Here is a 26,774-nt window from a genome sequence, read left to right as displayed (position 1 = left end):
CAACAAAAATTAGCAATTTTTGTGACTTAGAAAGTTGTCAGTGAAATGAGCTTCATTGCATGGCCTCTTAACTTCTTGTGAGTGATTATGAGTGACTACAGCTGGTGACTTCTCTGAGGCCATTTAAATAGGGCTCATTGGATGCAAACGCCCACAAACGCTGCAATGGGAAAGTCAAAGGAGCTCAGCATGGACCTGAAAAAGCGAATCCTTGACTTGAACAAGTCAGGAATGTCACTTGGAGCCATTTCAAAGCAGGAATAGAATGCAAGATATCACCTCCTCCAGAGAGAAAATTGGTCAGGAAGGTGAATATTCAACCGAGAATCACCAAAAAGCAGATCTGCCAAAAATTATGAGCTGCTGGAACACAGATGTCAGTGTCCACAGTCAAGCGTTTTTCCCATCTCCATGGACTGAGAGGCTGCCGTGCAAGAAGGAAGCCCTTGCTCTAAAAGCGGCACCTTAAGGCTCGACTGAAATTTGCTGCTGATCACATGGACAAAGATAAGACCTTCTGGAGGAATCTTTTGTAGTCAGATGAAACAAAAATCGAGCTGTTTGGCCACAATGCCCAGCAATATGTTTGGAGGAGAAAAGGTGATGCCTTTAACCCCAAGTACACCATGCCTACCGTCAACACGGTGGTGGTAGTATTATGCTGTGGAGTTGTTTTGCCACCAATGGAACTGGTGCTTTACAGAGAGTAAATAGGATAATGAAGAAGGAGAATTACCTTCAAATTCTTCAAGATAACCCAGTCATCAGCCCGAAGATTGGGTCTTGGGCGCAGTTGGGTGTTCCAGCAAGACAATGACCCCAAACACACATCTAACGTAGTAATGGAATCGCTAAATCAGGCTAGAATTAAAGTTTTCAAATGGCCTCTCTTAAGTCCGGACTTAAACCCCATTGAAAACTTGTGGACAATGCTGAATAAACGAGTCCATGTCAGAAAGCCATCAAATTTAACTGAACTGCACCAATTCTGTCAATAGGAGTGGTTTAACCAGAAGCTTGCCAGAAGCTTGTGGATGGCTACCAAAAGCGCCTAATTGAAGTGAAAATGGCCAAGGGACATGTTACCAAATATTAGCGCTGCTGTATGTAAATTTTTGACCAAGCAGATTTGATCACTTTTTTTCTGTTCACCCATAATAAAGTCATTAAAAAAAAAACGACATGAATGTTTTTTGTGACAAAAAAATATCTGTTCCAATCACTCTATCGGAGGAAAATCTGAGTTGTTGTAGAAATAACTGGAAACTCAAGAGAGCCATGACATTATGTATGATTGCTGTGGGACAAGAGTTAGCTCAGGGCTGTTGGTCCGATTTAAGCAATTTAGTTAATTTGTGAAAAATGTCCTCATTATAGTTGTCTTTGATGTTTAGCATCCTCACGAAATCTCAATCAGGTACTTTTCACAACTGTTTCTGGTTGTTATTGCAGCTCGCCAGCTTCGTCTCGCTTTCTTGATGCATTCATGGAAAGATACCTTGGATTACTCCCCCAACACTATGGAGTTAGTTGTCCAGTACGAGAAGTTCCTGAATGTATGTAATAGGCCCAAATTGATAACTCATCTATGTAAATCTTTATTTTGATATTTTTTATGTCTTGTTTTGTTACTTTTTATGCAATAGGAGTTCTTCATGAATGTGAAGGACATTTTGCGTGCACCTACTGACATCACTGGGCACTTTGAAAAATGGGATGAAGCAGAAGTGGCGCTGAACAAAAGGTAGGAAAGAATGAATCAATGTTGCATGTTGAACAATATTCTCTTTGCCATTGGAATTGTTGTGACTTTTTCTCTTTACCAAACTGTGCTTCCTTTTTTATTGTTGGCTCCACTCCTTCAAAAAAGAGTGAATAGACGTTCACTCGTTTGTCTTCTGTGCGCGCAAGCACAAGCTCGATTTCCGCTGTAGGCGATATGATTATGAGTGCGGATGATTGTTTTTTTCTGTGTGCAATATGGCTGACTGGCGACCAGTCTAATCTGTAAACTGCCTTTCGTCTGAAGTCAGCTGGGATAGCCTCCAGCAACCCCCGCAACCCTGTTAAGGATGCGGAATGGAATAGGGTTAGGACCTCCTGAATTCTGATATAGTATAGATGTGCTTCTATATATGTGTATGTGTATATATATGTGTATATATGTGTATATATATATATATATATATATATATATATATATATATATATATATATATATATATATATATATATATATATATATATATATATATATATATATATATATATATATATATATATATATATATATATATATATATATATATATATATATATTATATATATATATATATATATATATATATATATATATATATATATATATATATATATATATATATATATATATATATATATATATATATATATATATATATATATATGTATATGTATATGTATATGTATATGTATATGTATATGTATATGTATATGTATATGTATATGTATATGTATATGTATATATATATATATATATATATATATATATATATATATATATATATATATATATATATATATATATATATATATATATATATATATATATATATATATATATATATATATATATATATATATATATATATATATATATATATATATATATATAATATATATATATATATATATATATATATATATATATATATATATATATATATATATATATATATATATATATATATATATATATATATCTCAGCAACATGGTTACTTATTTATATATTTATTCATGTATTTATTTATTGACTTACTATTAACTACCTATTTGTGTATAATGCTTTTCCTATTCCTGCATCCTCACCCTCTCCCTACTGCAACAAAGAAATTTCCCGAATACGGGATGAATAAAGTTATCCAATCCAATCCAATCCAAAAATGAATGAATGAATAAAATGAATGTAATACTTTCATGGGTAATGTTTCCCTTTTATGACTTGCACATCATATTTCTGAGGTTCGTAATTAGAATTTCCGTATATATCCTTCACCACCAAAACCTAAGGATTTTTTTAACGAGCTCCTAAATCTATAGTAACATCTTCCATCAAAATTATTTAAAGCTGTTTTTGAAATTGACTGTTTTCTATAGTTTTTACAATAGGAAGTCAGCGGTCCACGAGGCTCTGTGTGACAACATTGACACCCGTGTGGCCATGGAGGAAATGAGGCAGCTGGTTAGTCAGAGCAACAGCTACATCGCCAGCAAGAAAAGTGCCAAACTGGGACCGAACCGCATGTTAATGGAAAGCATCGCCACGTATCTCACCAAAATGCTGAAGGTGAGAATATTTTTCACTCTTGTGACATACCGACCACACGTATGCCGTAGTTAACTTCAGTTTTTCAGGACAATTCTGTAGTTTCAAACTATAAAAAAAAATATATATATATGACAATCTAACATTTGGTTTGTGTTTTAAATTCCAGCTCTCATGAAAGTACTAAAATCATCAAATTTGTTGACTTCTAGATATTTGGTGCAATTGATGGATCAGAGCCTATTGGTTTTCCGGTAGGACGACAAGGACAGAATGTTGATGTAAGATACTACCTTTCTTTTTTGCTAGTATTTCTTTTTAAAGGTAAGCATGTTTCTGTTAACATTTGAAAACTGGCAACGGTAGGCTACCCGACTTAGGATCAGCTCACTGGCGACTATAAATTGTTTGTGTTGTTAGAGGTCACATTGAAAATGATGTTAGTTGCAACAATTTAACAATTAAGCACACTATATGCACGACCCTTGTGAGAGTAAGTAATACAAAAAATGAATGAATGAATGGAAATTAAAAATTAATAATGTTAAAATAATATTAATCATAATGAAATAAAATACTAATATTAAAATAATATTAAAAAAATGAATATTAAAACAGAAGTACTGTATTCATAACAGCTGAAAACATCGCTTGATCAAGTTATTGTACTTAAATTGAACATTTCTCATTTGAAATCGAGGAAATTATACTCATAACATTTTCTGAACCGCTGTATCCTCGCTAGAGTTGTGGGGGTGCTGGAGCCTATCCCTACTGACTTTGGGGCAGAGGCAGGGGACACCCTGAATTGGTGGCCAGCCAATTGCAGGGCACAGGGAGACAATTTATTTCAAAGCAACACACGTTTACCTTAAACCTAATGTTACCTGATTAACTTAGTGCTTTGATACTCTAATTTAGGCGTTGTATTATGGTTATTAGTATGTATGACAGCTGAGTGGTGAAACGATTTATTGTTTGTCTTTAAACAAGAGTTGTTCAAACTATATTGTCCTCTTTTGGTTCCCGCCATGATGGGCGGAAGTGGGCGCTTGACTTCCATCCTCTACTACGCATGTGTGACAAATATTATTTAACTATGAAACTTATTTCATTCTTTTCAGTTGTATTTAACTTTTTTTGTACTTACTCTAATTGTAATTTTATAAATGTCATTAGAGTAGATGTTTTCAGAATTCTGCAATATATTTTATTTATTCATTCATTCATTTTCTGAACCACTTTTTCCTCATTAGGGTTGCGGGGGGTGCTGGAGCCTACCCCAGCCAACTTCTTCCACAGGCGAGGGATACCTTGAATTGGTGGCCAGCCAATTGCAGGGCACAAGGAGACAAACAACCATCCACGTTCATACTCATACCTCGGGGCAATTAAGTCTGTGTCCAATTAGCCTACCATGCATGTCTTTTGGAATGTGGGAGGAAACCGGAGTACCCGGAGAAAACCCATGCAGGCCTGGGAGAAATTGCAAACTCTGCACAGGTGGACCGACCTGGATTTGAACTCAGATCTCCTACTGTGAGGTCAACGCACTAACCACTCAGTCGCCTGGCTGCCCGGAAAATATACTTTCCGTCAAAATACATATAATTTTCAGCATTGGCCCATATTTTGTTCGCTAAAAAAATTAAATTAGATGTATCAATACAGTGTACGTTGGCATGGTATGTGACTGGCACTGTCATTTCTGTTGTTTTTATAGCTCGAGAGCACAGTGATGCCTTATCTGTCGGTCCTTTCTGATTTCCGAGAGCAAGTACGAAGAATTGCCAGAGATGAGAAGAGTAAGATGCATAGTTTTTTGACAAATCTTTAATTTGATTAGCAGGGATTGTACACTCACAGTACAGTATAAAAACAGAGTTTGGTTTAATTCATTTTTTGCTATTATTTCTTTCACAAACCCTTATGAATTTGTCTTTGACCTTATCCACCAGTCAAAAGCTTACTGTGGCTCTGTGATGATCTCCGTGATGTCACGTTACCAGAGCTAGGCGTCCGGCTCGAAGATCATGAAGGTAGTACCATTATCAATTGTTTACTAGCTTGTAACGAGTACAATGTCCTAGTTAAACCTGGTGCAACAAATGAAAACACAATTTGGCACAAAATCAGATACACTTGTGCAACAAGAACACTTCTCTCATTGTTTGAGGCAAATTATGGAGCACTTATTTGCTACTGTAATTGAGAAAACCCCCGAATTCTTGAGGACGCCAGGCATACCCCACACTCCGGAAGGTCTGGATCCACCCCGCATTCATTAGTAGGTCTTTGAACTATAAGGTTGATGCGCTAATCACCAGTCCTTTAATTTGGGTCGTTTACCGATACATCAGTGGCCTGTAAACTTTCATCACAGGTGTAAACCACCATCCCCAGTGGGGCTTTTTGGTAGCTCCACCCCCTTTTGCTGCCCTATCAGCAATATTCGATCCAGAAGGAACCAGGTAATTAATGCATTAGATCCGCGTGCCACACATCTACAAATAGAAATTTGTTTTGGAAGTCAAAGTGCCGCCATTCATCGCCCCAGTCAGTCAGCATGAGCGACTGTTATGCGAGTGGCTGCGATTAACTATCTGTTTGCCAGTAATGCAATAACGGAAAAGTTGTAACACATTGAAACACACACCCCCACTCAAGGCATGAATGCCATGAATTTTCTCATGCCACTTTTGCATTGTTAATTTTCTGTCTGATATCATTAACAACCAAATAACGCTCAGTACCTAAGATATACCTTGCAAATCCCCTCATACGATGTTTACTTAAGATAAGAGCCTTCTCCTATAGCTCTGTTACCACAATAAAAAACAATTAAATTAGAGAAATCAACCTTTTGCTAGGCATTTCCTAATTACAATTTTCAATGTTTAATAAAAGACCCACAAATTGTCACCAATATATCATAATATTGTAAATTTTTTCCATCCTTTTCTTTTTTTTAACCAGCCAACCTCCTAGATTAAAGTATTTTGAACAATCCAACCATTCAAAAATAGTATTAATATTCTTTTATCCTCCAAAAGCTAGTTTTCTTTAATTCAGAGTCCTTTGAAATCCACAATTGCTCAAAAATGGCTATTTTGCTCTTTTACCAAATCAACATTTTACCTAACAGATTTTCTATAACCTTATTTTTTATTACATTTCTGTTTAAAACCCGAAAAATGTGCAGACGAGGCGCAGACACTTACAGAATCCTGCCTATCAACAACCTGCGGTCAAATAATTATAAAACACTGCAGGCAGACATCTGATTTAATTATTGACATTTAATTAAATTGGTATTTTGATGATTAGCTTGATCAAGCGAGAACATTCCGACCTCGTCTCCGCCACCAAATGGTTCTACCGTATGGTCATTTCTCGTACAGCTTTAAAGCCATAAATCAAAACAATTACAAGGTTACTGATTTATCCAACTGCGTAAGCAAAAACAAACAAGCCTTCATTCGACATAACAATTCCATAAAGAAGCGAGAAGGGCGTCACGATGTAGGAACACTATGTAGGAACACTATGTGAGTATTCCCAGAGGTGATAGATAGCCATCTGCTGGTATCAAGAATCCTTCATGGCTCTTCGTTGCAAACCCAGATAAACAGTCCTCGGAGCCCGGGACTGGGTGAGATGTTAGGTCAATAGTCCTCGGATTAGGCCAAAACAATTAAACGTCCTCGGAGCCAGCTGCAGGGGGAAGTGTCCTTCGGTAACAGTTATACTGAGCGTTTGTCTCCGTTGCAAGCACATATTAATATATACATATAATGATTCATGCTCACATTTATAATAGTATCCCAGAATAACCCCAACAGTAATAAAGCATGAATGTGTTGCAGGACTGCCAACGGTGATTAAACTCTTGGACAAGGATATTTTACTGAAGGAGCGGAATGAGAAGTTTAAAGTAAGGAGAGGCGGTATTATTTTATTGCAATGTGGGATTGGGAACAATTGTTAGTCGATGCGAGCATTCATAAAATTTGATGTGTGATTCTGGGCGAAAAAAAAATGTTCACATTGAAAAAGGAAGAGCAGGAAATGATTCTGGCATGGTGTACGAAGAATTGAAAAACCATTGAGCTTAGGCACTCATTTTAAACAAACTAAATGTCAAGGCAAACCAACAAATGAAACAAAAATCAATCGAAGACCTAGGTTTTATAACAGAGAAAACATAGTTAGAATTTCTCATCTCATCTTCTTTGGGAATCCATTGCTACTGATAAACAAATATCAATTGAAGTAAAATTGGGAGAACAAAATTGTCACTGGGTGACTGCATTGTATTTCCACTTGATCTTAATCATTACCGTGAGTTTGGTGGGAACGAACGCGCACTTATGTCAACGATAATGTGCAATCTATTTCACCATCAAATGAGTTAGTCTGTGGCATTAATACCTTCAGGAAATCAGCCTTTTTAATGTAACTAAAGGGCAGGCCTGGCCTGGCCGGACGTTTGGTCGCCCGGTCTTTTGGCCGCCGGACGATTGGTCGCCCGGTCTTTTGGCCGCCGGACGTTTGGTCGCCGGATGTTTGGTTTCCCGGACGTTTGGTCGCCGGATGTTTGGTCCCCGTTGGTCCCCGGTCTTTTGATCGCCAGTCAAATGGTGACAGAGTTTACTCTTGAAAACAACTCTCAAAAATATATTCATGAGAGAGTTTAATATCCAAATATCTACTGTTGATTCATGAGTTTAATATCCAAGTACTGTTGTAACCAGCTCCCAAAATTATATTCATGATAGAGAGTTTAATATCTAAGTACTGTTTAATATCTAAGTACTGTTTAATATCTAAGTACTGTTTAATATCTAAGTACTGTTTAATATCTAAGTACTGTTTAATATCTAAGTACTGTTTAATATCTAAGTACTGTTTAAAATCTAAGTACTGTTTAATATCTAAGTACTGTTTAATATTTAAGTACTGTTGAAACCAGCTCTCAAAATTATATTCATGAGAGGGTGTTTAATATCTAAGTACTGTTGAAACCAGCTCTCAAAATTATATTCATGAGAGAGAGAGTTTAATATCTAAGTACTGTTGAAACCAGCTCTCAAAATTATATTCATGAGAGTGTTTAATATCTAAGTACTGTTGAAACCAGCTCTCAAAATTATATTCTGAGAGAGTTTAATATCTAAGTACTGTTGAAACCAGCACTGAAAATTATATTCATGAGTTTAATATCTAAATGTCTAATATCAAAACACTCATTTAACACACCGTCTGCTGCCATTGACTGTCATAGGCGTCCAATGAACCTTCATTCTCTCTGGGAGAACTTGCAATGTTGAAATACTTTAGATGGTCATTTTTATCAAACAAATAAAAGTCTTAGTATACTTTTAACCTGTAAATTTGACATTAAAATAAGAGGCAATAAGTAAAATTAATTAATTAAAAAGAAGACAAAGCAAATCACAGATGGTGTTTTTATTGAAGCAGTAAAACTTAACAAACATTACATATACAAACTTTTACAAATTCTGTACAAAAAAAAGGAATTCACAAACGGGAGTTTTTATTAAAAAACACGTAAAACTTACAAATTCTATGCAATGGCTTGCAGCTACTCTAATTTGTTTGCAAATTTATCTGGGTTTGCATCGATGATCGTCGTCGTGTCGCTCGTCCGCATGAATTTGAACAGATGTATAAACTCAATCGGCATGCAATTGATTTTAACATTGGAGGAAATAGGGATATAACGGCTAATGTTTATGAAACTTGTAGCATTGTGGAAAGTTTTCGCCGGCTCGGCCGCACGCACGTGAAGTTTAGATGTGTTAAATGAGTGCTCTTATTGGAATTTGGATATTAGATATTTAGATATCAAACTCATGAATATAATTTTGAGAGCTGGTTTCAACAGTGCTTAGATATTAAACTCTCTCATGAATATATTTTTGAGAGCTGGTTCCAACAGTACTTAGATATTAAACTCTCTCTCATGAATATATTTTTGAGAGCTGTTTTCAACAGTAAACTCTCTGTTACCATTTGACTGGCGACCAAAAGACCGGGGACCAAACGTCCGGGCGACCAAACATCCGGCGACCAAACGTCCGGCGACCAAACGTCCGGCGACCAAACGTCCGGCGACCAAACGTCCGGCGACCAAACGTCCGGCGACCAAACGTCCGGCGACCAAACGTCCAGCGACCAAACATCCGGGCGACCAAACTTCCGGGCGACCAAACTTCCGGGCGACCAAACTTCCGGGCGACCAAACTTCCGGGCGACCAAACGTCCGGGCGACCAAACGTCCGGGCGACCAAACGTCCAGGCGACCAAACGTCCGGGTGACCAAACGACGTAACGACTAGGTAAAAGCCACACAGGCACAGGGAGAACTATAAATTAACGCTCTATCACAGGGGTGGCCAACTCCGGTCCTCGAGAGCCGCTATCCGGTGTGTTTCCCATATCTCCCTCCTCTAGCACACCTGAATCAAATGATCAACTCATCAGCAAGCCGTCCAAAAGCCTGTTACCGATTCTGATTATTTAATCGATTTCGTGACCGGACTTTTCGTCGGCGGACATTTCGATGACGGACATTTCGACGACGGATATTTCGTTGACGGCGCGTCCGTTCGACCAATAGGTGACAGTTGTTGGTGAAGGGACAGGGGGACAGATCGAATTGCAGCTCTCGAGGACCGGAGTTGGCCACCCCTGCTCTATCATATTTGTTCGGTGGACATGCTTACCAGTCTTCAACCTTGCCAAAAATCTACTTAGCTATCAAAATATAAATAATGGCTGCTAATTGAAGCTCCTCCTCAACGGCGTTCCTGATTTAACATACCCAATTAATGAAAATAGGTTGATTTACCTGAACTGAATGAACCACGTTAAGTCATACAAATGTTGAGTATACATTATTGTTGTGAGCTAGAGTCGGGCTGATGAGGCTTTTGAACAGCAGGATGACGATGGATTTTTTTTATCTTTTGAGGAGGAGGAGGAGAAACAAAGTAAGAAAGCAGAGGCTGCCAAGATTAAAGAAGAACAAGAGGTCAGTTTCAAAAATTTCGGCTTGTAGTGCTTTGCTAAGAAAATATTTTAAGGCAAAATAATGATAAATTTGTTGATTGTTTTTTGTTTCAGATGGCCAAGCTTGCCAAAATGAAGATTCCTCCATCTGAGATGTTTCGTGCGGAAACTGACAAATATTCCAAGTTTGATAAAGTGGTAACAACTGCATTGTTCTTACCTGACAGAAAAAGGAACCATTGCAAGAATTTCATTCGACACGTATCTCTTTATTCAAAAACGACATTGCACCAGTGTTTTTAATAATTATTGTGACTAAATGTTGGCATAACGCGAAAAATGTAGTACCAAAAAACTCAATCAAAGTTTGGCTGCACGTTATACACGAACACCGGTGAAACACTGCTCTCTGCCGGTAAGTGAGGTGAGGAACGTGGTCCTAGGGCAAAACAAGAATTCGGAGATGGTAAACATGTAGAAATTCGACACTGTGAGTTGATTTAAGACGGTCCAGTGACCTGTGACTGGGTGACAGGCACATCCTGTCTAGCCTGGGCCTGACGGTCATAATTGGCTATTATTTTACTGGGCACTAGAGAGCAGTGTCTAACTTTGGGAGCTAAATAATAGAACAAAGATGGTTTCTAAAGTACAAGTTATATTAAATGGAAAGCACAAAACGCTGTCCCCAGATCATGGTTATTCATTCACCTATTGCTCCAGGTCATGGAACCTATTAACCGTGAGAAAGGAGGTATTACTGTAAACCAAAAATAACGTTACGGTTTAGACATTTACGATTATGAAAAACATTGTTTCTGGTTTCCTCAGACCTGTTTTCCATCCTTCCGCAGGGTTTCCCCACTCACGATGCTGAAGGGAAGGAACTCAGCAAAGCACAAGAAAAGAAACTACGCAAGCTTTTTGAAAATCAGGGGAAGCTATATAAAGAGTATCTTCTGAGGAATTGAGTGTAGAGTCAGTAGAAGCAAATATTAACCAATTCCTTTCACTTTTGTAATTTCTTTTTTTTCATGGTTTAGTGGAGCCCAGTCGTTTTTGAAAATAATTTTACCTAATTCATAATGCTATCTATATCTATCACTAGAAGGGACAAAGTTATGATTCATAACTCCACAAACAAGCAAGACCATATGTCAGGATTTGATTTCATATTATTATACATTAGCTTGCAACAAAGAATATAGTGTGCTTAACTGTTAAACTTGCTTTGGCTCATCATTCTTAGTATCATATTTGCTTGCAACGAAGTAAAAACTTGGTTAGACTAAACAAAGAGAAGCCAAAAAGCCTTGGACTGCTGGGAGTGCACAAAACAAAGAGGATCCAGAACGCCTTGCTGTGCTGGGAATCAGTTCTGGGAACTGCACCTGCATCTACCGCAGACGCTCCACAAGGCTTCCTGACTTTCATCTGTTTTGACTACACATATATCAACGCACAACCATGCTCGGACGTCTCACTCATTTTTCACCCCCTTCCTCAGATTTGAGACGTGCATTGTAACCAGGGCCCTCGAATTCAATAAATTCGGTTTGCTTTAATTGTCGTATTATAACACCTTTTTGTCGTTTAGAAAGCGTTTGACTTTCGACAATCGATAATCAAATGTTGGCTACTTCTGTTAAATTCGACGTTTACTAAGGTTTAGCCAGCAAGACCCCATTAGAATCTTTTCCAAAGAGAAGACTGTTAGGTTGGTTTCAGCAAGACCCCATTAGAATCTTTTCCAAAGAGAAGACTGTTAGGTTGGTTTTTAGTTATCTTTAATATAATATAAAACAATACAAGGAGACATCAGGGACATCTTTGGCATTACTTGCAAGGAGAATTACATTATGACATCGTCCTCGTCACCAATGATTCTGGCGTGTGGCAATTTCTTCTGCCCATTTAAAGCCACAAATCAAAACAATTACAAGGGTATTGATTAATCCAATTGCCTAAGCAAAAACAACACCTATACCAATCATCGCTGATGATATTCAATAATTACAATTAAGGTCGGAACTAAAAAACAAACTCCATTGGAAATTTAACAAACAAGCCTCCATTCGGCAAAACAATTCCAAATTAGGCGAACCGAGCGTCACAATGTAAAAACAATATGCGAGTGTTCCCGGAGGTTGATTGATAGCCATCTGCTGGAATCAAAACAATTAAAGAGTCTGTCAGGTTCATTAATAATTACCTTCGTCCGTAATTATCAATAACTGCAGGAAGACATCTTATTCAATTATTGACATTTAATTAAATAGAAATGGATACAACAGATAGCCTCCGGAGGGAGAGTTACAGCAAGCGTCACCGTACGACTTCCGAACGTCTCCTCGAATAGACATTTTCGTCCTATTCTTATGGTCACAAGTTACAGAGTTGTTGATCATTCCATCACGTATGAGTAAAAACAACATCTGGGACTACAATAACAATCAAGGTATTTTACTAATAACAAAAACAGGGACTAGACCTAACAACATTTAGATTAGAGTAATTATACAACCTCCTTGACCTAAGAATCATATAATATAATCATAATCATATAATCGTTACATACAGAAAAACCCGAAGTGTACGGTTACATAACGATAACAATATTCTTGTTATTGTCCGAATAGCCCTGTCCTCGTCACCAAGGGCCCACCAAATCTCAAGGACCCAGATTGGGTGGATTGTTTGTATAACCATCCTGGAACAGGCTGTCTAGGTTAAAGATGACTTGGTGTGACCTCAAGACTTTTGAAAAACAGAAAGAGAATGATTTAACAAAGTAATGAATTAATACAAAGAAAAGAAAGAGATTGATTTAATAAAGAAATGAATTAATATAACTATTATAATAATAAAACAGAATAAACCCAACATTCCCCCGTTTTTATAATATGTATGTTATTAGTCATTTCTTAGTAATCACTAAATGGAAATGTCGGTGACTGCGATTTTATCCGCCTACTCCTTACTCCCATGGCTGGTCTGAAAGAGAAAAAACATAATTATATTCGTCCAATTGGTCCTCGGATTTACCGTACTCCTGGACCTCACTGCTTTCCCCAAACCGTCCCATAAGATACAACTCATGTACTTTAGAATTTGTAGGGGCAATTTCAGTAGTTATAAGTCGGCTTAGCAAGGAGCGCAAACAGGGGATACTACATCACCCACACAATGTTAGGATAGCGGTAATTGTGCCTATAGTCCAAATCTTTAGATTTTCCAAAGGTCTTATCCCACCAATCTGACAATGCGGACGTATCTACTCCAGAGTGCTCTTGCATATTGCGGTTCAGTGTTTGCAGGCCAGTAATGGCCCTGGTGAGAGATCCACTGGGTGACGCGTTGTTCGGTATGAAGGTGCAACATTGTTTTCCAAACATTGCACACACGCCCCCTGTTTCAAGGATCATATCCACCGCTATGCGATTCTGGAACGCCATCAGACTGGTAGCTGCCAGTTGTTCCTTCATGGCCACAAATCCCTGTTCAGTATAATTTCCAAGTTTTGAACATTGTAATGTAAGTAATTTATTCTATCCACAATTTTGTTTGGGGTGATTAGAAGGAAGATAGACTCCCAACCTGCTGCGATCTGATTAGCCAGCTTATACTCATCTGGTACGTGGTATCTTCACGGCTCTTCATTGCCAACCCAGATCAACATTCCTCGGAGCCCGGACTGGGTGAGATGTCAGGTCAATAGTCCTCGGAATAGGGCAAAACAATTACCGTATTTTCACGACTATAAGGCGCACTTAAAAGTCTTAAATTTTCTCCAAAATAGACAGGGCGCCTTATATATGGAAAAAATAATAAAATGTGCCATTCATTGAGGGTGCGCCTTATAATGTGCTGCGCCTTATATATGGAAAATACCGTATTTAGATTCTACAGTCAAGTTTGAAATAGAATAAGGCTGGAAAACAACAAAATATGTACTGACACTGATAAATGCAAAAAAGTATATTGAATAAGCAATAGTACTTCAACCAATAGTGGCCTCCACGCAGAATAAAAACAAAAAATCAAAAAGTACTGTATTTTCAGACTATAAGGTGCACTTAAGTCTTAGATTTTTCTCCAAAATAGACAGGGCGCCTTATAATCCAGTTCGCCTTACATATGGAAAAAATTAAAATGTGCCATTCATTGAGGGTGCGCCTTATAATCCAGTGCGCCTTATATATAGGAAAAATGTCATTCATTGAGGGTGCGCCTTATAATGCATTGGGCCTTATAGTCGTGAAAATATGGTAAACGTCCTCGAAGCAGTTATACTGAGCGTTTGTCTCCATGCAAGCACATATTAATATATACATATGATGATTAATGCTCACATTTATAATAGTATCCCAGAATAACCCCAACAAAGACACTCACAAAAAAGTTTTACTAAAAATAAATGTTTAACTCCGTGTTTTTTTTGTTTAATTCATTTTTTTCACAGACATGACACGATGTTCCCTTATTTCAGGTTTAAAGCAATAGACTATCTTTTCGAGGTGGGTTTATATAGTTTGAAGAATACGCAAAGCAAAAATGTACACTTTTAAAAATACATCAATATGTCGGCCTGGCGGCTGAGTGGTTAACATGTCAGGCTCAGTGGGGGACCTTGCTTCTAATCCAGGTCGGTCCACATGTGTGGAGTTTGCATGTTCTCTCTGGGCCTGGGTTTTTTTCCGGGTACTCAGATTTCCTCCCACATTCCAAACACATGCATGGTAGACTGAGTGGACATCTAAATTGCCCCCAGGCATGAGTGTGAATGGTTGTTTGTCTCCTTGTGCCCTGTAAATGGAAGGCTACCAATTCAGGGTGTCTCCTGCCTCTGACCCAAAGTCAGCTGAACTGAGGCTCCAGCACCCCCTGCAACCCTAGAGAGAATAAAGCAGTTCAGAACATGAGATGACATAATGATTGTACCAGTGTAATCAGGCAAGCAAAGTGTAGCCTTCATTCAGTGCTTCATTTAGTTTGGTCCTTGTGGTAGTTTTGATCTGATTTAGTTCTGATTATGAACAAATTTATTCTAAATCATATTTACTTCTGTTCTGCAACTATAACTATATCATTTAAATTATGGTAATTAGCATTGCTTTGCCTATGGCTATTCATCTTACTATAGTAACACATACCACACAGTTGCCAGTATAGTTCCTCTTATTGATTCACTTGGCTATTTTTTATTTTTATTTTATTTATTTATTTTTACAACGGAATGACCCAAATTACTAGAACTGCCTTGGACAAAACACCAACGTGTCATCTTTTGAACAAAAAAAAACCGGTTTTCTCAAAGTTGCAGTGCACCTCTGTCAGCGGTGGATAACAGCAAGAATGATCGCGCTATGCTAACCCCTAGCATGGCGCGTCTCACCCACAATGCACCGCGGGGATCGTCACCTGCAAAAAAAAGCCTTTCTGAGCCATGTGGTAGCTGTTATGGAATATGGAAAATTAGTTGTCAACGGTTAAAATATACATGTACTTTTTTTTCTTTTATGCTGACAATTTCCCTGAAAATGAATTGGGTTGGTGGATCGAGGTGAGGTTACTCAATGTTTTTCTGAGATTAAATTATAATGAATTGAAACTATGCTAGTTTAGCATGCTATGGTAAATGCAAACTTCATTCCAGGCACCGGTTGATGATGAGAAATGATGCAATAAAGCAGCGGGTAAAACAGTACCCTTAACATAATGAAATGTTTGATACATTCTCGTTTAACAGTATTTTAATGACTCTTTCCTGTTAGGAATTCTTTGAAAAAAGGCGAATGCAAAATAAACTAAATATACAAGAAGTTGACACATCTTCCTCGCCTAAAACAATTAATTCATCTCCAAAAACAAGCTCTACTTCAAGTTTGGACCTTGTGTCACATCATGTGGCCAACCAGATCACTAAAAAGAAAGAAGTTAAAGGTACATATTGGAGGCATACTCATGAACAAGACATTTGTTTTTCTGCCTCTGTATGTTGTTTTCTTTTTTTTTAATATCTTTACTATGATCTCTTCAGACCGTTTAGCATTAGTCGTGGGGTCCAAAGGCGGGAAGAAGCAGGGTACCAACCCATTGATACTCCCAATGAGCCCTGGCTCTCCATCTCGGTTGAGTCTTGATGAGAGCCAATCGCAGTGCAGGTACAAAAGTTACATGAAAAGCTATCCAACATCACTTAATCTCAACCATTTTAGTCTTCAAGGTGAGATGAGACGGGATATCCCGCCAGGCTCCAAAATTCAGGAAGTAAGTAACAAAGTAAATTTGCTAAAAGGGAAAGTGACCATTTTTTTACATTTAAAGCTGTTTCTGTCTCAAGTCATTAGTTGTAGAGCGGTCCTCGCTAAACCCTGGCACGCCCGACTACACGCCACACTTTGCAGACTCCGTTAGCTTCTTCACGTCTTCGCCCCATTTGTCAGGCCACGCTGGCAAGTATGCAAGTAAACTGTAAATGGAAAAACTGGAAATGACATTGAATTTTTCCCTCTAGGTAGCATTATCCAGCAGGAAGAGCACGCCCAGCTATTTCCAAGGTGGTCCCCTAGACCCTGGGAAGGAACAAATTCGGATCAAAACATGGTAGCATAAATGGTAGCATAACGTTATTACTCACTAACAAATATTTTAAGTAACTTCTGTAGTTTCCACCTTTTTCTGAGCCCGGACCAGTGACCAAAGACTTCATGTTGTCTTCTACCCCAGCTATACCTCTAACATCCATTTTTGGACCACTACAGTAAGAACAATTTGACCACTTTAGCGGTTGAAAAAATATAAGACTGATATTTTTCTTACTACAGTGCAGCGGTGCAAGACCTTAGATCCGAAAACCCTTTTATGAACCATGTGTCCCAATTTGAATCCCCTGTGGACTTCACTCAAAAGCAGAGAGAGAGCAAGCAGCAATGTGACGAGGATATCTTTGAAGAATTCCTCTATGAAGATGACGTTGACGGTAAATTTAGCAATAATTATGTAAATTGGACTAATAACTCTTTGTAACCATTTAGATCAACATCCGGATCTTGAGAAGACAAATACATATCTTGACGATGACGCCTCAAACCAAGCTTTTATCCCACAGTAAGTAACACATACCTGACAACCTCGGCCAATTGCTCCCCTTTTAAATGATTTCAACCCTAAACCATACAAACAACACGGCACATATTTACACACACAGGACGCACTTAAAAGTCTGACATTTTTTCTCCAAAGTGGACGGGGTGCCCAATCAGTCGGTGCGCCTTTTGCAAGCATTAAATTCAAGATTCTTTAGATGTTACTGACAGCTCGACTGTCTTGGTACATTGCTTGCTGATGCACTACATATTTATATAGTGAAAAGGCGGAAGTGACTGATGACCATGCAGTCATCGATGACGTTTTTGTCTGCTCCCAGTGACCGAGACGATCCGGATTAGAGCCGAAATGGGGAAGACGAGCGGTTTTACAAAAATGTACTTGAAAAAAATTATAATAATTCCCCATACATTCACCCTGAAAAATTGCCATCTTCAGCTTGTTGCTGCAAAATATTTAAAGTTGATAATTTAGCTTGTTGACTCAAAATGTGAACAATTTATAATTGTTGCCATATTAATGTTTTAATTTTATGAACACTACACAGATTCTATTGTTCACACAAAATAAAAGCATTTTAAGTATTTTTTACCTTGCCTTTTTATACCAAAAATTTACTGAACTAAGCACTTCAAAAACTGTACCACATCAAAATTCCATTTTAGTGTTCCATTATACCCCCAATGTATAAACATTCTATGTTTTTTCATGTTTGTTTCATTTGTGATTAGAACTGTCCCTGAAGCACAGCCTGTTGGTACACAGGTAAGCAGATAGCAATTTAGTAATTCTAAAAGCTTTCACTATAGTAGCACTGTTGTGTCGTGAATAATTTAAATTGAAATTTACGTTTGTAATTCCTTCACAGCTTCCTGATTGCAGTTTCAACTTCAGTAAGTCCACTTCATTCAACCCATTCATCCATTATGGAAAAACAATCACGTTCCTCCCTCACACACAGCATGCCGACTCAACAATCGAGGGTATTCAGCAACTTCCCCTTTAAGGAGAGGTTACCTGAGTTCAGAGTTCAGTGATGTAAGTTGCCAACTTGTTGTTGCTTTGCCAAAGAATTCACAAACTTTATCTCCTATCTTTCATTAGGATGCAGAATGTGATGATCAGTTGGGATTTGTACAAAGAACGAAAGTGTGTCAATGCAACAAAGCGGCAAATGAAATGACAGACGCAGAAACTCAAACCCTCTATGGGTCCACTCTTCAGTTACGGCATGTTGCCACTCAGTGCAGCTTGTTGACTGAAGCTGCTTTTCCAGGACAGCAAGAAGCCACCAGGGAGCACATTGGCTGCAAAGAAGCTCCTTTAGGGGAAATGGCTACTAAGTGTCAGCAAAACCCTTCAAAGAACAAATCCAACTCTTTTGGCATATTCCAAAAGAGTCATAAGAGTAAACCTAAAATGTGTTTACAGTCCCCATTCCAGATGAGCAAAATCTTCAAAAGTACAGTTGTTAAGAGAACACTACAATATGGAAATTCAGGTAATGTATTTTTAGTGAACGTGAAGTTAATCTCCGTAAATCGCTGTTATTCCACTCAGTGTGTCATTTGGCTTGATAGGCAAGCAACAGATACCTTTAGAGGAATCTTCTCCAAAAGAATCCAGGCAAGACCAAGCCATGAATTCTGTGGAAGTGGAAACCCGTGAAATAGCTGACATTTTGCTCTTGCTGAAACAGCAAAACCAGGGGAAATATTGAGAGGAAGAAGACGGCTTTTTCCTTGCAACCTCTTGCTCTTCTACTAAAATGTATCTTTTTCACTTCATTGTTGAGTTGCACTCAAGTACCTACTACTTATTCAACTATTTTTTCTTTTAAGGAGGTCCGAAGCTGATAAAGACGAAATTTAAAAAATGCATAATTAAAAGTGAAAGTCAAATTGTCTATAAATACAAAAAATATATAAATGCATGTGTAAATAATCACAAAAGAAATATATGGATTTAATTAGATATCAATAAATTAAATCACTTTGCTCTATTTTTTTGGCATCAGTGTGAACATGCAGAAGGAAATGTTATTCAACTGAGGGGGCGTCCTAAATGTTTTGAGTTATTCACCCATTGTCAAAAGACATGCAAGGCATGACAAGGGCTTCGATCAGACTGCAGGCGTATCTCATTCTAATTGGATTCCTACTTAAATCCAGTTTTTAAGGCTCACTTCATACTATTTTTAGCTAGTCTCCAAATCATATCTGGGCCACATTTCAGACACATCTGACAGACTGCTGCAAAAAGGTGTCATCCAGGTTAGAGTGACATCCCGGAAAGGCAAAAGCCAGAAGAGTCAGCAGGGATAGGCTCCAGCACCACCCGCAACTCTAGTTAAGATAAAGCGGTTCAGAAGATGAGATGAGTTCTTTGACCAAAGTGATTTGGGGAGGATGATGGAAATCATTTTATTCATATTTCCACTTAACTACTTTGATAAAAATGAGTGTGGTAGTTTTTAAATTAGATGAACTGCATTAGCTGAAGCGGATTCTTCTTATGGACCCCACAGTGTTGCTCTGGCTGCCCCAATCTGCAGAGTTGTTGAAGTCTCGTTTCTCTAAAATGTAATGAGGCCCTCTGTAGTTTGGCTCCTGATACACAACCCACCTACAGACACAGGTTAAACAGAGGAGCATTGGAGAAATCAATAATCTATGAACCTTTGCATAATTTTGAAACATATATGCAGTTTTAGTCAGATGTATTTTGATTATTTCCCAAGTTGTGAGGCGTTATTCAAACCTTAACAGCAGTCAGGGGGAATCTTGGATCTCCACACAGCTCAAGAATCATTTGACTGAAACACTTTCTGTTTTCATTTAGTTTATTCAAAGCGAGTCGTGGCTGGTTCGATAATTTTAAGAAAACAAGTAACTGGAAAAAACAAATATACTATTCTGACTCATGGAGAAGTTCTGCCTCGAAAGCTGCGGTGGAATACATTAACCTCTTTGCCTCACTTATTGCACAAAAAGGTTTAAATGTCGTGTAACACGATTAAAACATATTTTTAAGTGTGTATGTGTATAGTAATCTAAATTAATTTACGTTAAATTTAAAGTTTATGTTATGTTACAAGCGCATCCGTCAAGTCTCTCCTGTCCTTTCTTTCTCTCTTCCGCGCCGTCTGTCTGCACCGGGTAATGTCACATTTTAGTATTGAAGAGCATAACCACAAAATAGGTATTTGTTACTTTGTGAGTAGAGGTGAAATAGAATCAATAAAAAAGTTTTTTCAATGTAATATTCTGTTTTGGGTCGGAACGAATGAATTTGTATTTATTTCATTTCTATGGGAAAAGTTGATTGGAGATATGAGTAAATCGACATTACACATTAATCTCGTATATCAAGATATGACTATGTATGTAGTAGATGTATGTAGCCTCCAGCACCACCGCGACCCTCGTGAGAATAACCCATATAGAAAATGAACAAATAGATGGTCTATTTTACTCGATTCCAATACATACGATCGGAAATGGATCCTGATCACAGTTCCGGAAAATCCCTACTCATTATTTTTCTAAAGTATTTCAGTACTTACACTCTCTGAGATTAAACTTTACGGAAAGTTATCTTTTTAATATGTTAATCCTGATGGAATAATTTAAATGTGTATTTACGCTCCTGACTTTGCATGTACTCCCCGGGCCTGCGTGGGTTTCCTACGGGTACTCCGGTTTCCTCCTACATTCCAAAAAACAAACATGGCATGCTGATTGGACACTCTAAATTGCCCATAGATATGGGTGTTAGTTTTCTGTCTCCTAGTGCCCTGCAATTGGCTGGCGAGTGATTCAGGGAGTGTTCAACGGCTCTGGCCCGGAGTCAGCTGAGATGGGCTTCAGCACCCCCCGTGACCCTAATGAGGATGAAGCAGTTGAGAAAATTAGAGGAAATGGGACTTACGCTCCTCCCAGCACACGAATGGAGGCTATTCTATTGAGGCTGTAACGGCTCATTAAATTGGGAATGTCATCCTGGATCTCCATCTTCTTGCCAGAATAGCCAGCTCGCTCAAACAACTGTGCTTTGGCAGGGTTGTTGTCCTAAACAAAAACATGGTCTAAATGAAATAATTTTGGGCACGCATTCTTTCAAATGAAATAACAGCGTTCTCGAAAATGGGGTCAACACAATAAATGGCGTCTTCCTGTTTGAGTTTTCAGCTAAAACCTACAGCGTGATGGAGATATTTCATCTGTGCCCACCATGAGCCCATGTGAACAGGTGTACCTGCTTGACAGCTCGGACTGAAGAAATGTGATCCGCTTGTGCACACCACTTGTCATAGCAGTTATACTCGCCGCGGTCAGACATGTCCCACAAGTACTGGCGACCTCGGAAGCTGTCCATGTCGTAACCAATCCATCTAGAAAGGTGATGGGAGTCGAAATTGAACCTTAAGTTTCAACGAGTTTTCTCTAAATTAGTGCAAGTCAAAGCATTTCTTTACACAAATATTCAAGTGACCTCACTGTTTTGCCACTGGCGGCCTATGAATTAGCAATGTTCTCAACTATTTAATAATAATCAGACATAGGCTTTGTCATCTTCTTTGACTCAACAAAATCCTAATTGTCATCATACCCATCTCTGCGTATGACAAAATTGGTAGTGCTTCTCCATAAGGTGCGCTTTCCCGGCAAAAGGCCCAAATAAGTGATAATCTCAGATTTGTTGCCATTCTGCTGTGATGGATGCATTGCATCATCCCTCGAGCGGATCACTTACCGCACACTGTCTCCTTCACTTACCTTCAGTCAGCCAGTAGGAGGCAGATCACCGCGCAACGTCTTTCCATGTTACTTCCAAGTTATTACACAGAAGGGATTGTGTCGTGTTACTACAAGTTTAGAGCCCTGATGGGTGTGGGAAAAAACTGTCCTTAAGCCTATTTGTCCATACTTTGTCAGACCTGTAGCGTCTGCCCGAGGGCAGCAGTTGGAACAGGTTGTGACCAGGGTGGTATGAGTCCCCGATGATGTTCCTGGCTCTGCTAAGGTAACGAGTGTTAGTCAGCCTCTGCATGGCCTTTTTGTCTGCTGCCGTGCTTCCATCGTACTACACTGTAATGCGGTATGCCAGGATACTCTCCACAGTGGCTCTATTGAAACTTGGTGTCCAAGTTGTTCCTCCTGAGGTCCTTGAGAAAATTGAGTCGTTTCTGGGCCTTTTTCACTACTACCGTGGTGTTCGTAGAATAGGAGAGCTTATCTGTGACGTGGACCCTCTGGAATTTAAAGGACTGGACTCTGTCTACACTTGCTCCATTTATGAGGAGTGGGGCCATATCTACGTTGTTTTTGTGAAAGTCCAGGATTCTTTCTTTAGTTTTCGTGGTGTTCAGTGTGAGAAGACAGTTTGTTGACCTCATGTCTGTAGGCCGACTCATCCCCTCCTGAGAGGAGTCCGACCACAGTGGTGTCATCAGCAAATTTGATTATGGAGTTAGACTGGTGGGTCAGTGTAGAGTCGTATGTGTACAGGGAGTACAGAAGAGGACTCAGTACACATCCTGAGGGGAGCCAGTGCTCAGTGTAATGGAGGAAGAGAGGTGGGGACCAAGTCTAACAGTTTGTGCTCGGTAGGTTAAGAAGTTATTTATCCAGCAGCAGATGGAAGAGGATAGTCCGTTTTTATAGTGTTGAAGGCTGAGCTATAGTCAATGAAAAGCATCCGTAACTCCCATGGTGCTCCAGGTGGCTCAGTGCTGTGTGTAGAGCTATGGTGATAGCATCCATGCTCTATAAGCAAACTGGTGAAGGTCAACTGAGGGAGGGATTGTATTCCTGATATGGTGGCCGACCAACTTTTCAAAGCACTTCATGATCACAGGCGTGAGTGCAACAGGCCAATAGTCATTCAGGCTGTCAATGGTTGGCTTTTTAGGGACAGTGATAATGGTGGCAGATTTCAGGCAGGACGGAATGGTGGATTATTGCTGGGAACAATTGAATTTTTTGGTGAAAACTCCAGCCAGCTGGTCAGCACAGGCTTTGAGCACCTTCCCAGGTAATTTGTTGGCGCCAGCAGCCTTCCTGGTGTTCACAGACTGCATTACCAGTCTCACTTCATGTTCCTGAAACTTCTGTGTACTGCTGCAGGGTGGTAGTCGGGGTGTTGAGACTGGGTCTGATTTATCAGTCTCAAAGCGGGCAAAGAAACGGTTCAGTTCCTCAGCTAGTGAGGCATCTGCATTAACAGACATATTATTGTCATTGTAATTGGTAATATGTCGTATTCCCTGCCAAAACTTCATATTCTTATTGGTTTATAAACTCAATATTTTATTTGTTAAACACTCATTTTTCAAAAGATAATTTAATTTTTTTTTAAATAGTGCATCAATTGTCTTTTGGTTCTAAACAAGCAGGTGGGATCAGTGAAGCAGGGCACCTTGCTTGTAATTGATAATTGGGTCGCCTGTTTATTGTTTGGTAACCTGGCTGTTCGAGTGGTTAAGGCATCAGCCACTCACAATTCTGGGGTCCAGGTTTCAAATCCATGTCAGTCCACATGTGTGGAGTTTGTTCTGCAACGGGCCTGTGTGGGTTTTATCCAGGTACTACGCTTTCCTCCCGCATTCAAAAAACATGCATGATAGGCTGATTGGACTTACTAAAATGCCACTAGGTATGAGTGTTAGTGTCAATGGTAGTCTGTCTCCTCCTGCCCTGTGATTGGCTGGCCACCAATTGACTCTAGTGAGGATAAAGCGGTTCAAAAAATGAATGAAAGAATGAATGTTTATTGTTGCGACATCTCACTGATGTGCAGCTCGGCCGAATGAGTGGTTAGCGCATTGGCCTCAGTTCTGGGGATTCGAAACCAGGTCGGTACTCCTGTGGGGAGTTTGCATCTTCTGCCCAGGTCTGTGTGGGTTTTATCCAGGTACTCTGGTTTCCTCCCTTATTCCAAAAACAATCATGGTAGGGTGGTTGGGCAATCTAAATTGCCCATAGGTATGATTGTGAGCGGGAATTGTTTGTGTCTACCAGTGACCTGTGATTGGCTAGCCATCACCCTTCGCAGCCCTTATGAGGATAAGCGGTTCTGAAAATGAATGAATGATTGAACATCTCATTGGTCAAACTGGTAGAGCCATTGTGGATCGAGGGCAAATATAACGACTTTAGTGTAGAGAAAGAGTAGCGTGTGTCCATCATGAATCTACTCAATTAATTAAAAAATATAGATTGGTAAAACTACTCTAAGAAGTACATTTTACAAATTCTAAGTCAAAACAAAGGCAAGAAGGTCAAAAACAAGAATCACTCAGGATCGGGGTCAAAAGTGCACCAGCTCTGGTTAATTCTCAACATAAGTGAGTCTCGTGTCCATGGTCACGCATAATAAATTATTCTTTACACACTGCAACAAAGAAATGGGACAAATTGGCTATGCTGTAATGATATCATTAGCATTGCGTTATGTCTGAGCTGTGTGATGGGTGCCTTTTATAATTACATCCCTTGATATTAGAAGTCGTCAGAATGTCTTTTTTGCCTAAAGATGGCAATGTGCACTTACGCTCCGCTCTCTACTTGTACCGAGTTACATCTCTCTGGGAAGTTTTTGTCACTGAGCCTTGCACAGTCGGAACTCAAGTCCAGGTGCCGGCCAGCAAAGTTACGCTGCTCAAAAAGGGTCACCTGGGAAGGAAAACAAGATAAAATATGGGTCATCAGTTTATTAATACCATACGCATAATAATTTACTTTCACTTCATTAATATTCCAAATTAAAAAAACAAATAGCAACATCTCTAGTAACAAAGAGGGGAAATTGTCCTTTGACGTATTACTATAGATTCACAGTGACAAGACTCACCCTCCCACTGGACCCATAGAAGGCACGTTGAAGCGCAGACCCCAGCTTGCTGTTGGTAGACATTTTTTTCAGCACATAATATTACAGCTTCAAAACATTCCACTAAAGAAAAAGTTCCGTCACTTTCTAGATGGAACCAACCACTTCTAATCAGACCAGAAGGCATACATGTGTTGCAGACCACAATAACATACCTGGTTTGTTGGACTAATACTGGGACCCTAGTAAAGATGTTCATGTCAGACCGGTGAGGCCACAAAAAAAAGCTCCTTAAATAGAGCAGGTGGGGTTAGGCTGACAACTACCAGAAAGTTCAATGTGGTTCTTTTAACAGAGGTCAGGGCTATTGATATGCTAAAACTGAAACGCAAATTCTCTTCTCTGTCCACATGAACACGTCAGATAATAGAGATGTGCAACGAGGTGACAGTGAGAGAAGCATTCTAACATGTTCATGTGTTAACAGAAAATTGCCATGCTAGCTTGTTTAGTGTTTACAATTCAGCATTTTGTAGAAGGGCCAGTAAACAATACAACTGATGATATTGTCTCTATTCATACCTTGTGTGTAAAGCCTGAGTTCCTGTCCACTGCAGTTGTTGAACTGGCCATGACCCTCTGTATGTACTGTGTAGAGAACCCAAGCAGTGGAAAAAAACAGTACTCCTACTACTACTACTACCACCACCACCACCACTACCACCTTCACCTTAGGCCTTCACAATCAGCTCTGCGGGCTCTGCTGCATTAAACAAGCGTTGATAAGACTGTTGCTTTAACCAATCAAATTTCGAGTTGGCAACACCACAATGCATTGTCGCAGGCGTAGGGACACGTCATATGCTCATCTTTGAAGTTTAAGACTTCCCTGCAAGGAAACCCAATACAAAAACAACAAATCCAAAAACTATGTTACTCACAGCACATTTTCACACTTCATCTACTTTAAATGGAGAATGTCATACTTGTGAAAGTATATTCTCACCAACCTGAAGCCTTCTAGTGATGGCAGAGATTAGGTCTTGGCGACTATAGGAAAGCGAACGAACTGACTCATTGGGGTTAAAGATATTCTGAACAAACAAACGATATTTGACATATTTTTGTATATATTGTATGTAGTATTAAAATATCAGCCTTGATACCTGCGTATCTCATGCTATTATTGCACCAAAATCGCTACGGACACATCCTGGTTTTACCGCTCACGTGACTTCTTTTTAGTTCTATTTAATGCTAACTTTTTCATCATTTCATCTCATTTTCTGAACCGCTTTATCCTCATGGGGGGAGGGGTTACTGGAGCCTATCCCATCTGACTCCGGGCCAGGAGCGGGGGGAAGACCACGAATCGGTGGTCAGCTGATCGCAGGCTACAAGGAGACGGACAACCATGCACACTCACACATATACTTAGGGGCAATTTAGAGTGGCCAATCAGCCTACCATGCATGCTTTTGGAATGTGGGA

At 39.1% G+C, this 26,774-nt stretch overlaps 2 protein-coding genes and 1 pseudogene across 12 annotated transcripts in view; 2 read left to right on the top strand and 1 right to left on the bottom strand.

Moving 5' to 3' along the window:
* Positions 1 to 11,905, top strand: part of LOC144194763 (cysteine--tRNA ligase, cytoplasmic-like) — a 25,784-nt pseudogene extending 13,879 nt beyond the window's left edge. The window contains exons 13-22 of the transcript XR_013325965.1: positions 1,453 to 1,556; positions 1,647 to 1,744; positions 3,137 to 3,326; positions 3,518 to 3,586; positions 5,029 to 5,110; positions 5,264 to 5,344; positions 7,172 to 7,239; positions 10,303 to 10,362; positions 10,455 to 10,538; positions 11,195 to 11,905. The product of XR_013325965.1 is annotated as a cysteine--tRNA ligase, cytoplasmic-like (transcript). The remainder of the gene's footprint in view (positions 1 to 1,452; positions 1,557 to 1,646; positions 1,745 to 3,136; positions 3,327 to 3,517; positions 3,587 to 5,028; positions 5,111 to 5,263; positions 5,345 to 7,171; positions 7,240 to 10,302; positions 10,363 to 10,454; positions 10,539 to 11,194) is intronic.
* A 3,813-nt stretch (positions 11,906 to 15,718) lies between these two features.
* Positions 15,719 to 19,452, top strand: LOC144194722 (uncharacterized). Of its 9 annotated transcripts, none has more exons than XM_077713949.1 (15): positions 15,745 to 15,903; positions 15,997 to 16,036; positions 16,115 to 16,283; positions 16,381 to 16,504; positions 16,559 to 16,610; positions 16,684 to 16,799; positions 16,862 to 16,946; positions 17,027 to 17,103; positions 17,168 to 17,322; positions 17,378 to 17,450; positions 18,182 to 18,215; positions 18,319 to 18,343; positions 18,412 to 18,488; positions 18,555 to 18,951; positions 19,031 to 19,452. In XM_077713949.1, exons 1-15 carry the CDS (start codon positions 15,860 to 15,862, stop codon positions 19,168 to 19,170), a joined length of 1,608 nt encoding a protein of 535 aa, XP_077570075.1. In that variant the 5' UTR covers positions 15,745 to 15,859; the 3' UTR covers positions 19,171 to 19,452. The 9 variants fall into 9 exon arrangements, with proteins under 9 accessions (XP_077570077.1, XP_077570075.1, XP_077570080.1 ...); XM_077713948.1 differs by having other exon boundaries at positions 15,746 to 15,903; positions 16,684 to 16,795; positions 16,858 to 16,946; XM_077713946.1 differs by having other exon boundaries at positions 15,746 to 15,903; positions 16,684 to 16,795; positions 16,858 to 16,946; positions 17,009 to 17,103.
* Positions 19,453 to 19,870: 418 nt separating this feature from the next.
* Positions 19,871 to 25,637, bottom strand: LOC144194723 (gamma-crystallin S-1-like). 2 transcript variants are annotated; one of them, XM_077713957.1, is made up of 6 exons: positions 25,499 to 25,637; positions 25,305 to 25,406; positions 25,005 to 25,126; positions 21,708 to 21,843; positions 21,381 to 21,520; positions 19,871 to 20,075 (listed from the first exon to the last, which is right to left on the bottom strand). In XM_077713957.1, the coding sequence occupies exons 2-6, from the start codon at positions 25,365 to 25,367 to the stop codon at positions 19,943 to 19,945; spliced, it is 594 nt and encodes a 197-aa protein (XP_077570083.1). In that variant the 5' UTR covers positions 25,368 to 25,406; positions 25,499 to 25,637; the 3' UTR covers positions 19,871 to 19,942. The 2 variants fall into 2 exon arrangements, with proteins under 2 accessions (XP_077570083.1, XP_077570082.1); XM_077713956.1 differs by having other exon boundaries at positions 19,875 to 20,075; positions 25,305 to 25,353; positions 25,499 to 25,608.
* Positions 25,638 to 26,774: the final 1,137 nt, after the last annotated feature.

Source organism: Stigmatopora nigra, chromosome 3, assembly GCF_051989575.1.
Source record: "Stigmatopora nigra isolate UIUO_SnigA chromosome 3, RoL_Snig_1.1, whole genome shotgun sequence".
NCBI classification, from domain to species: Eukaryota; Metazoa; Chordata; class Actinopteri; order Syngnathiformes; family Syngnathidae; genus Stigmatopora; species Stigmatopora nigra.
The sequence above is the reverse complement of the archived record's forward strand: the minus strand, read 5'-3'. Positions and strand labels throughout refer to the sequence as shown.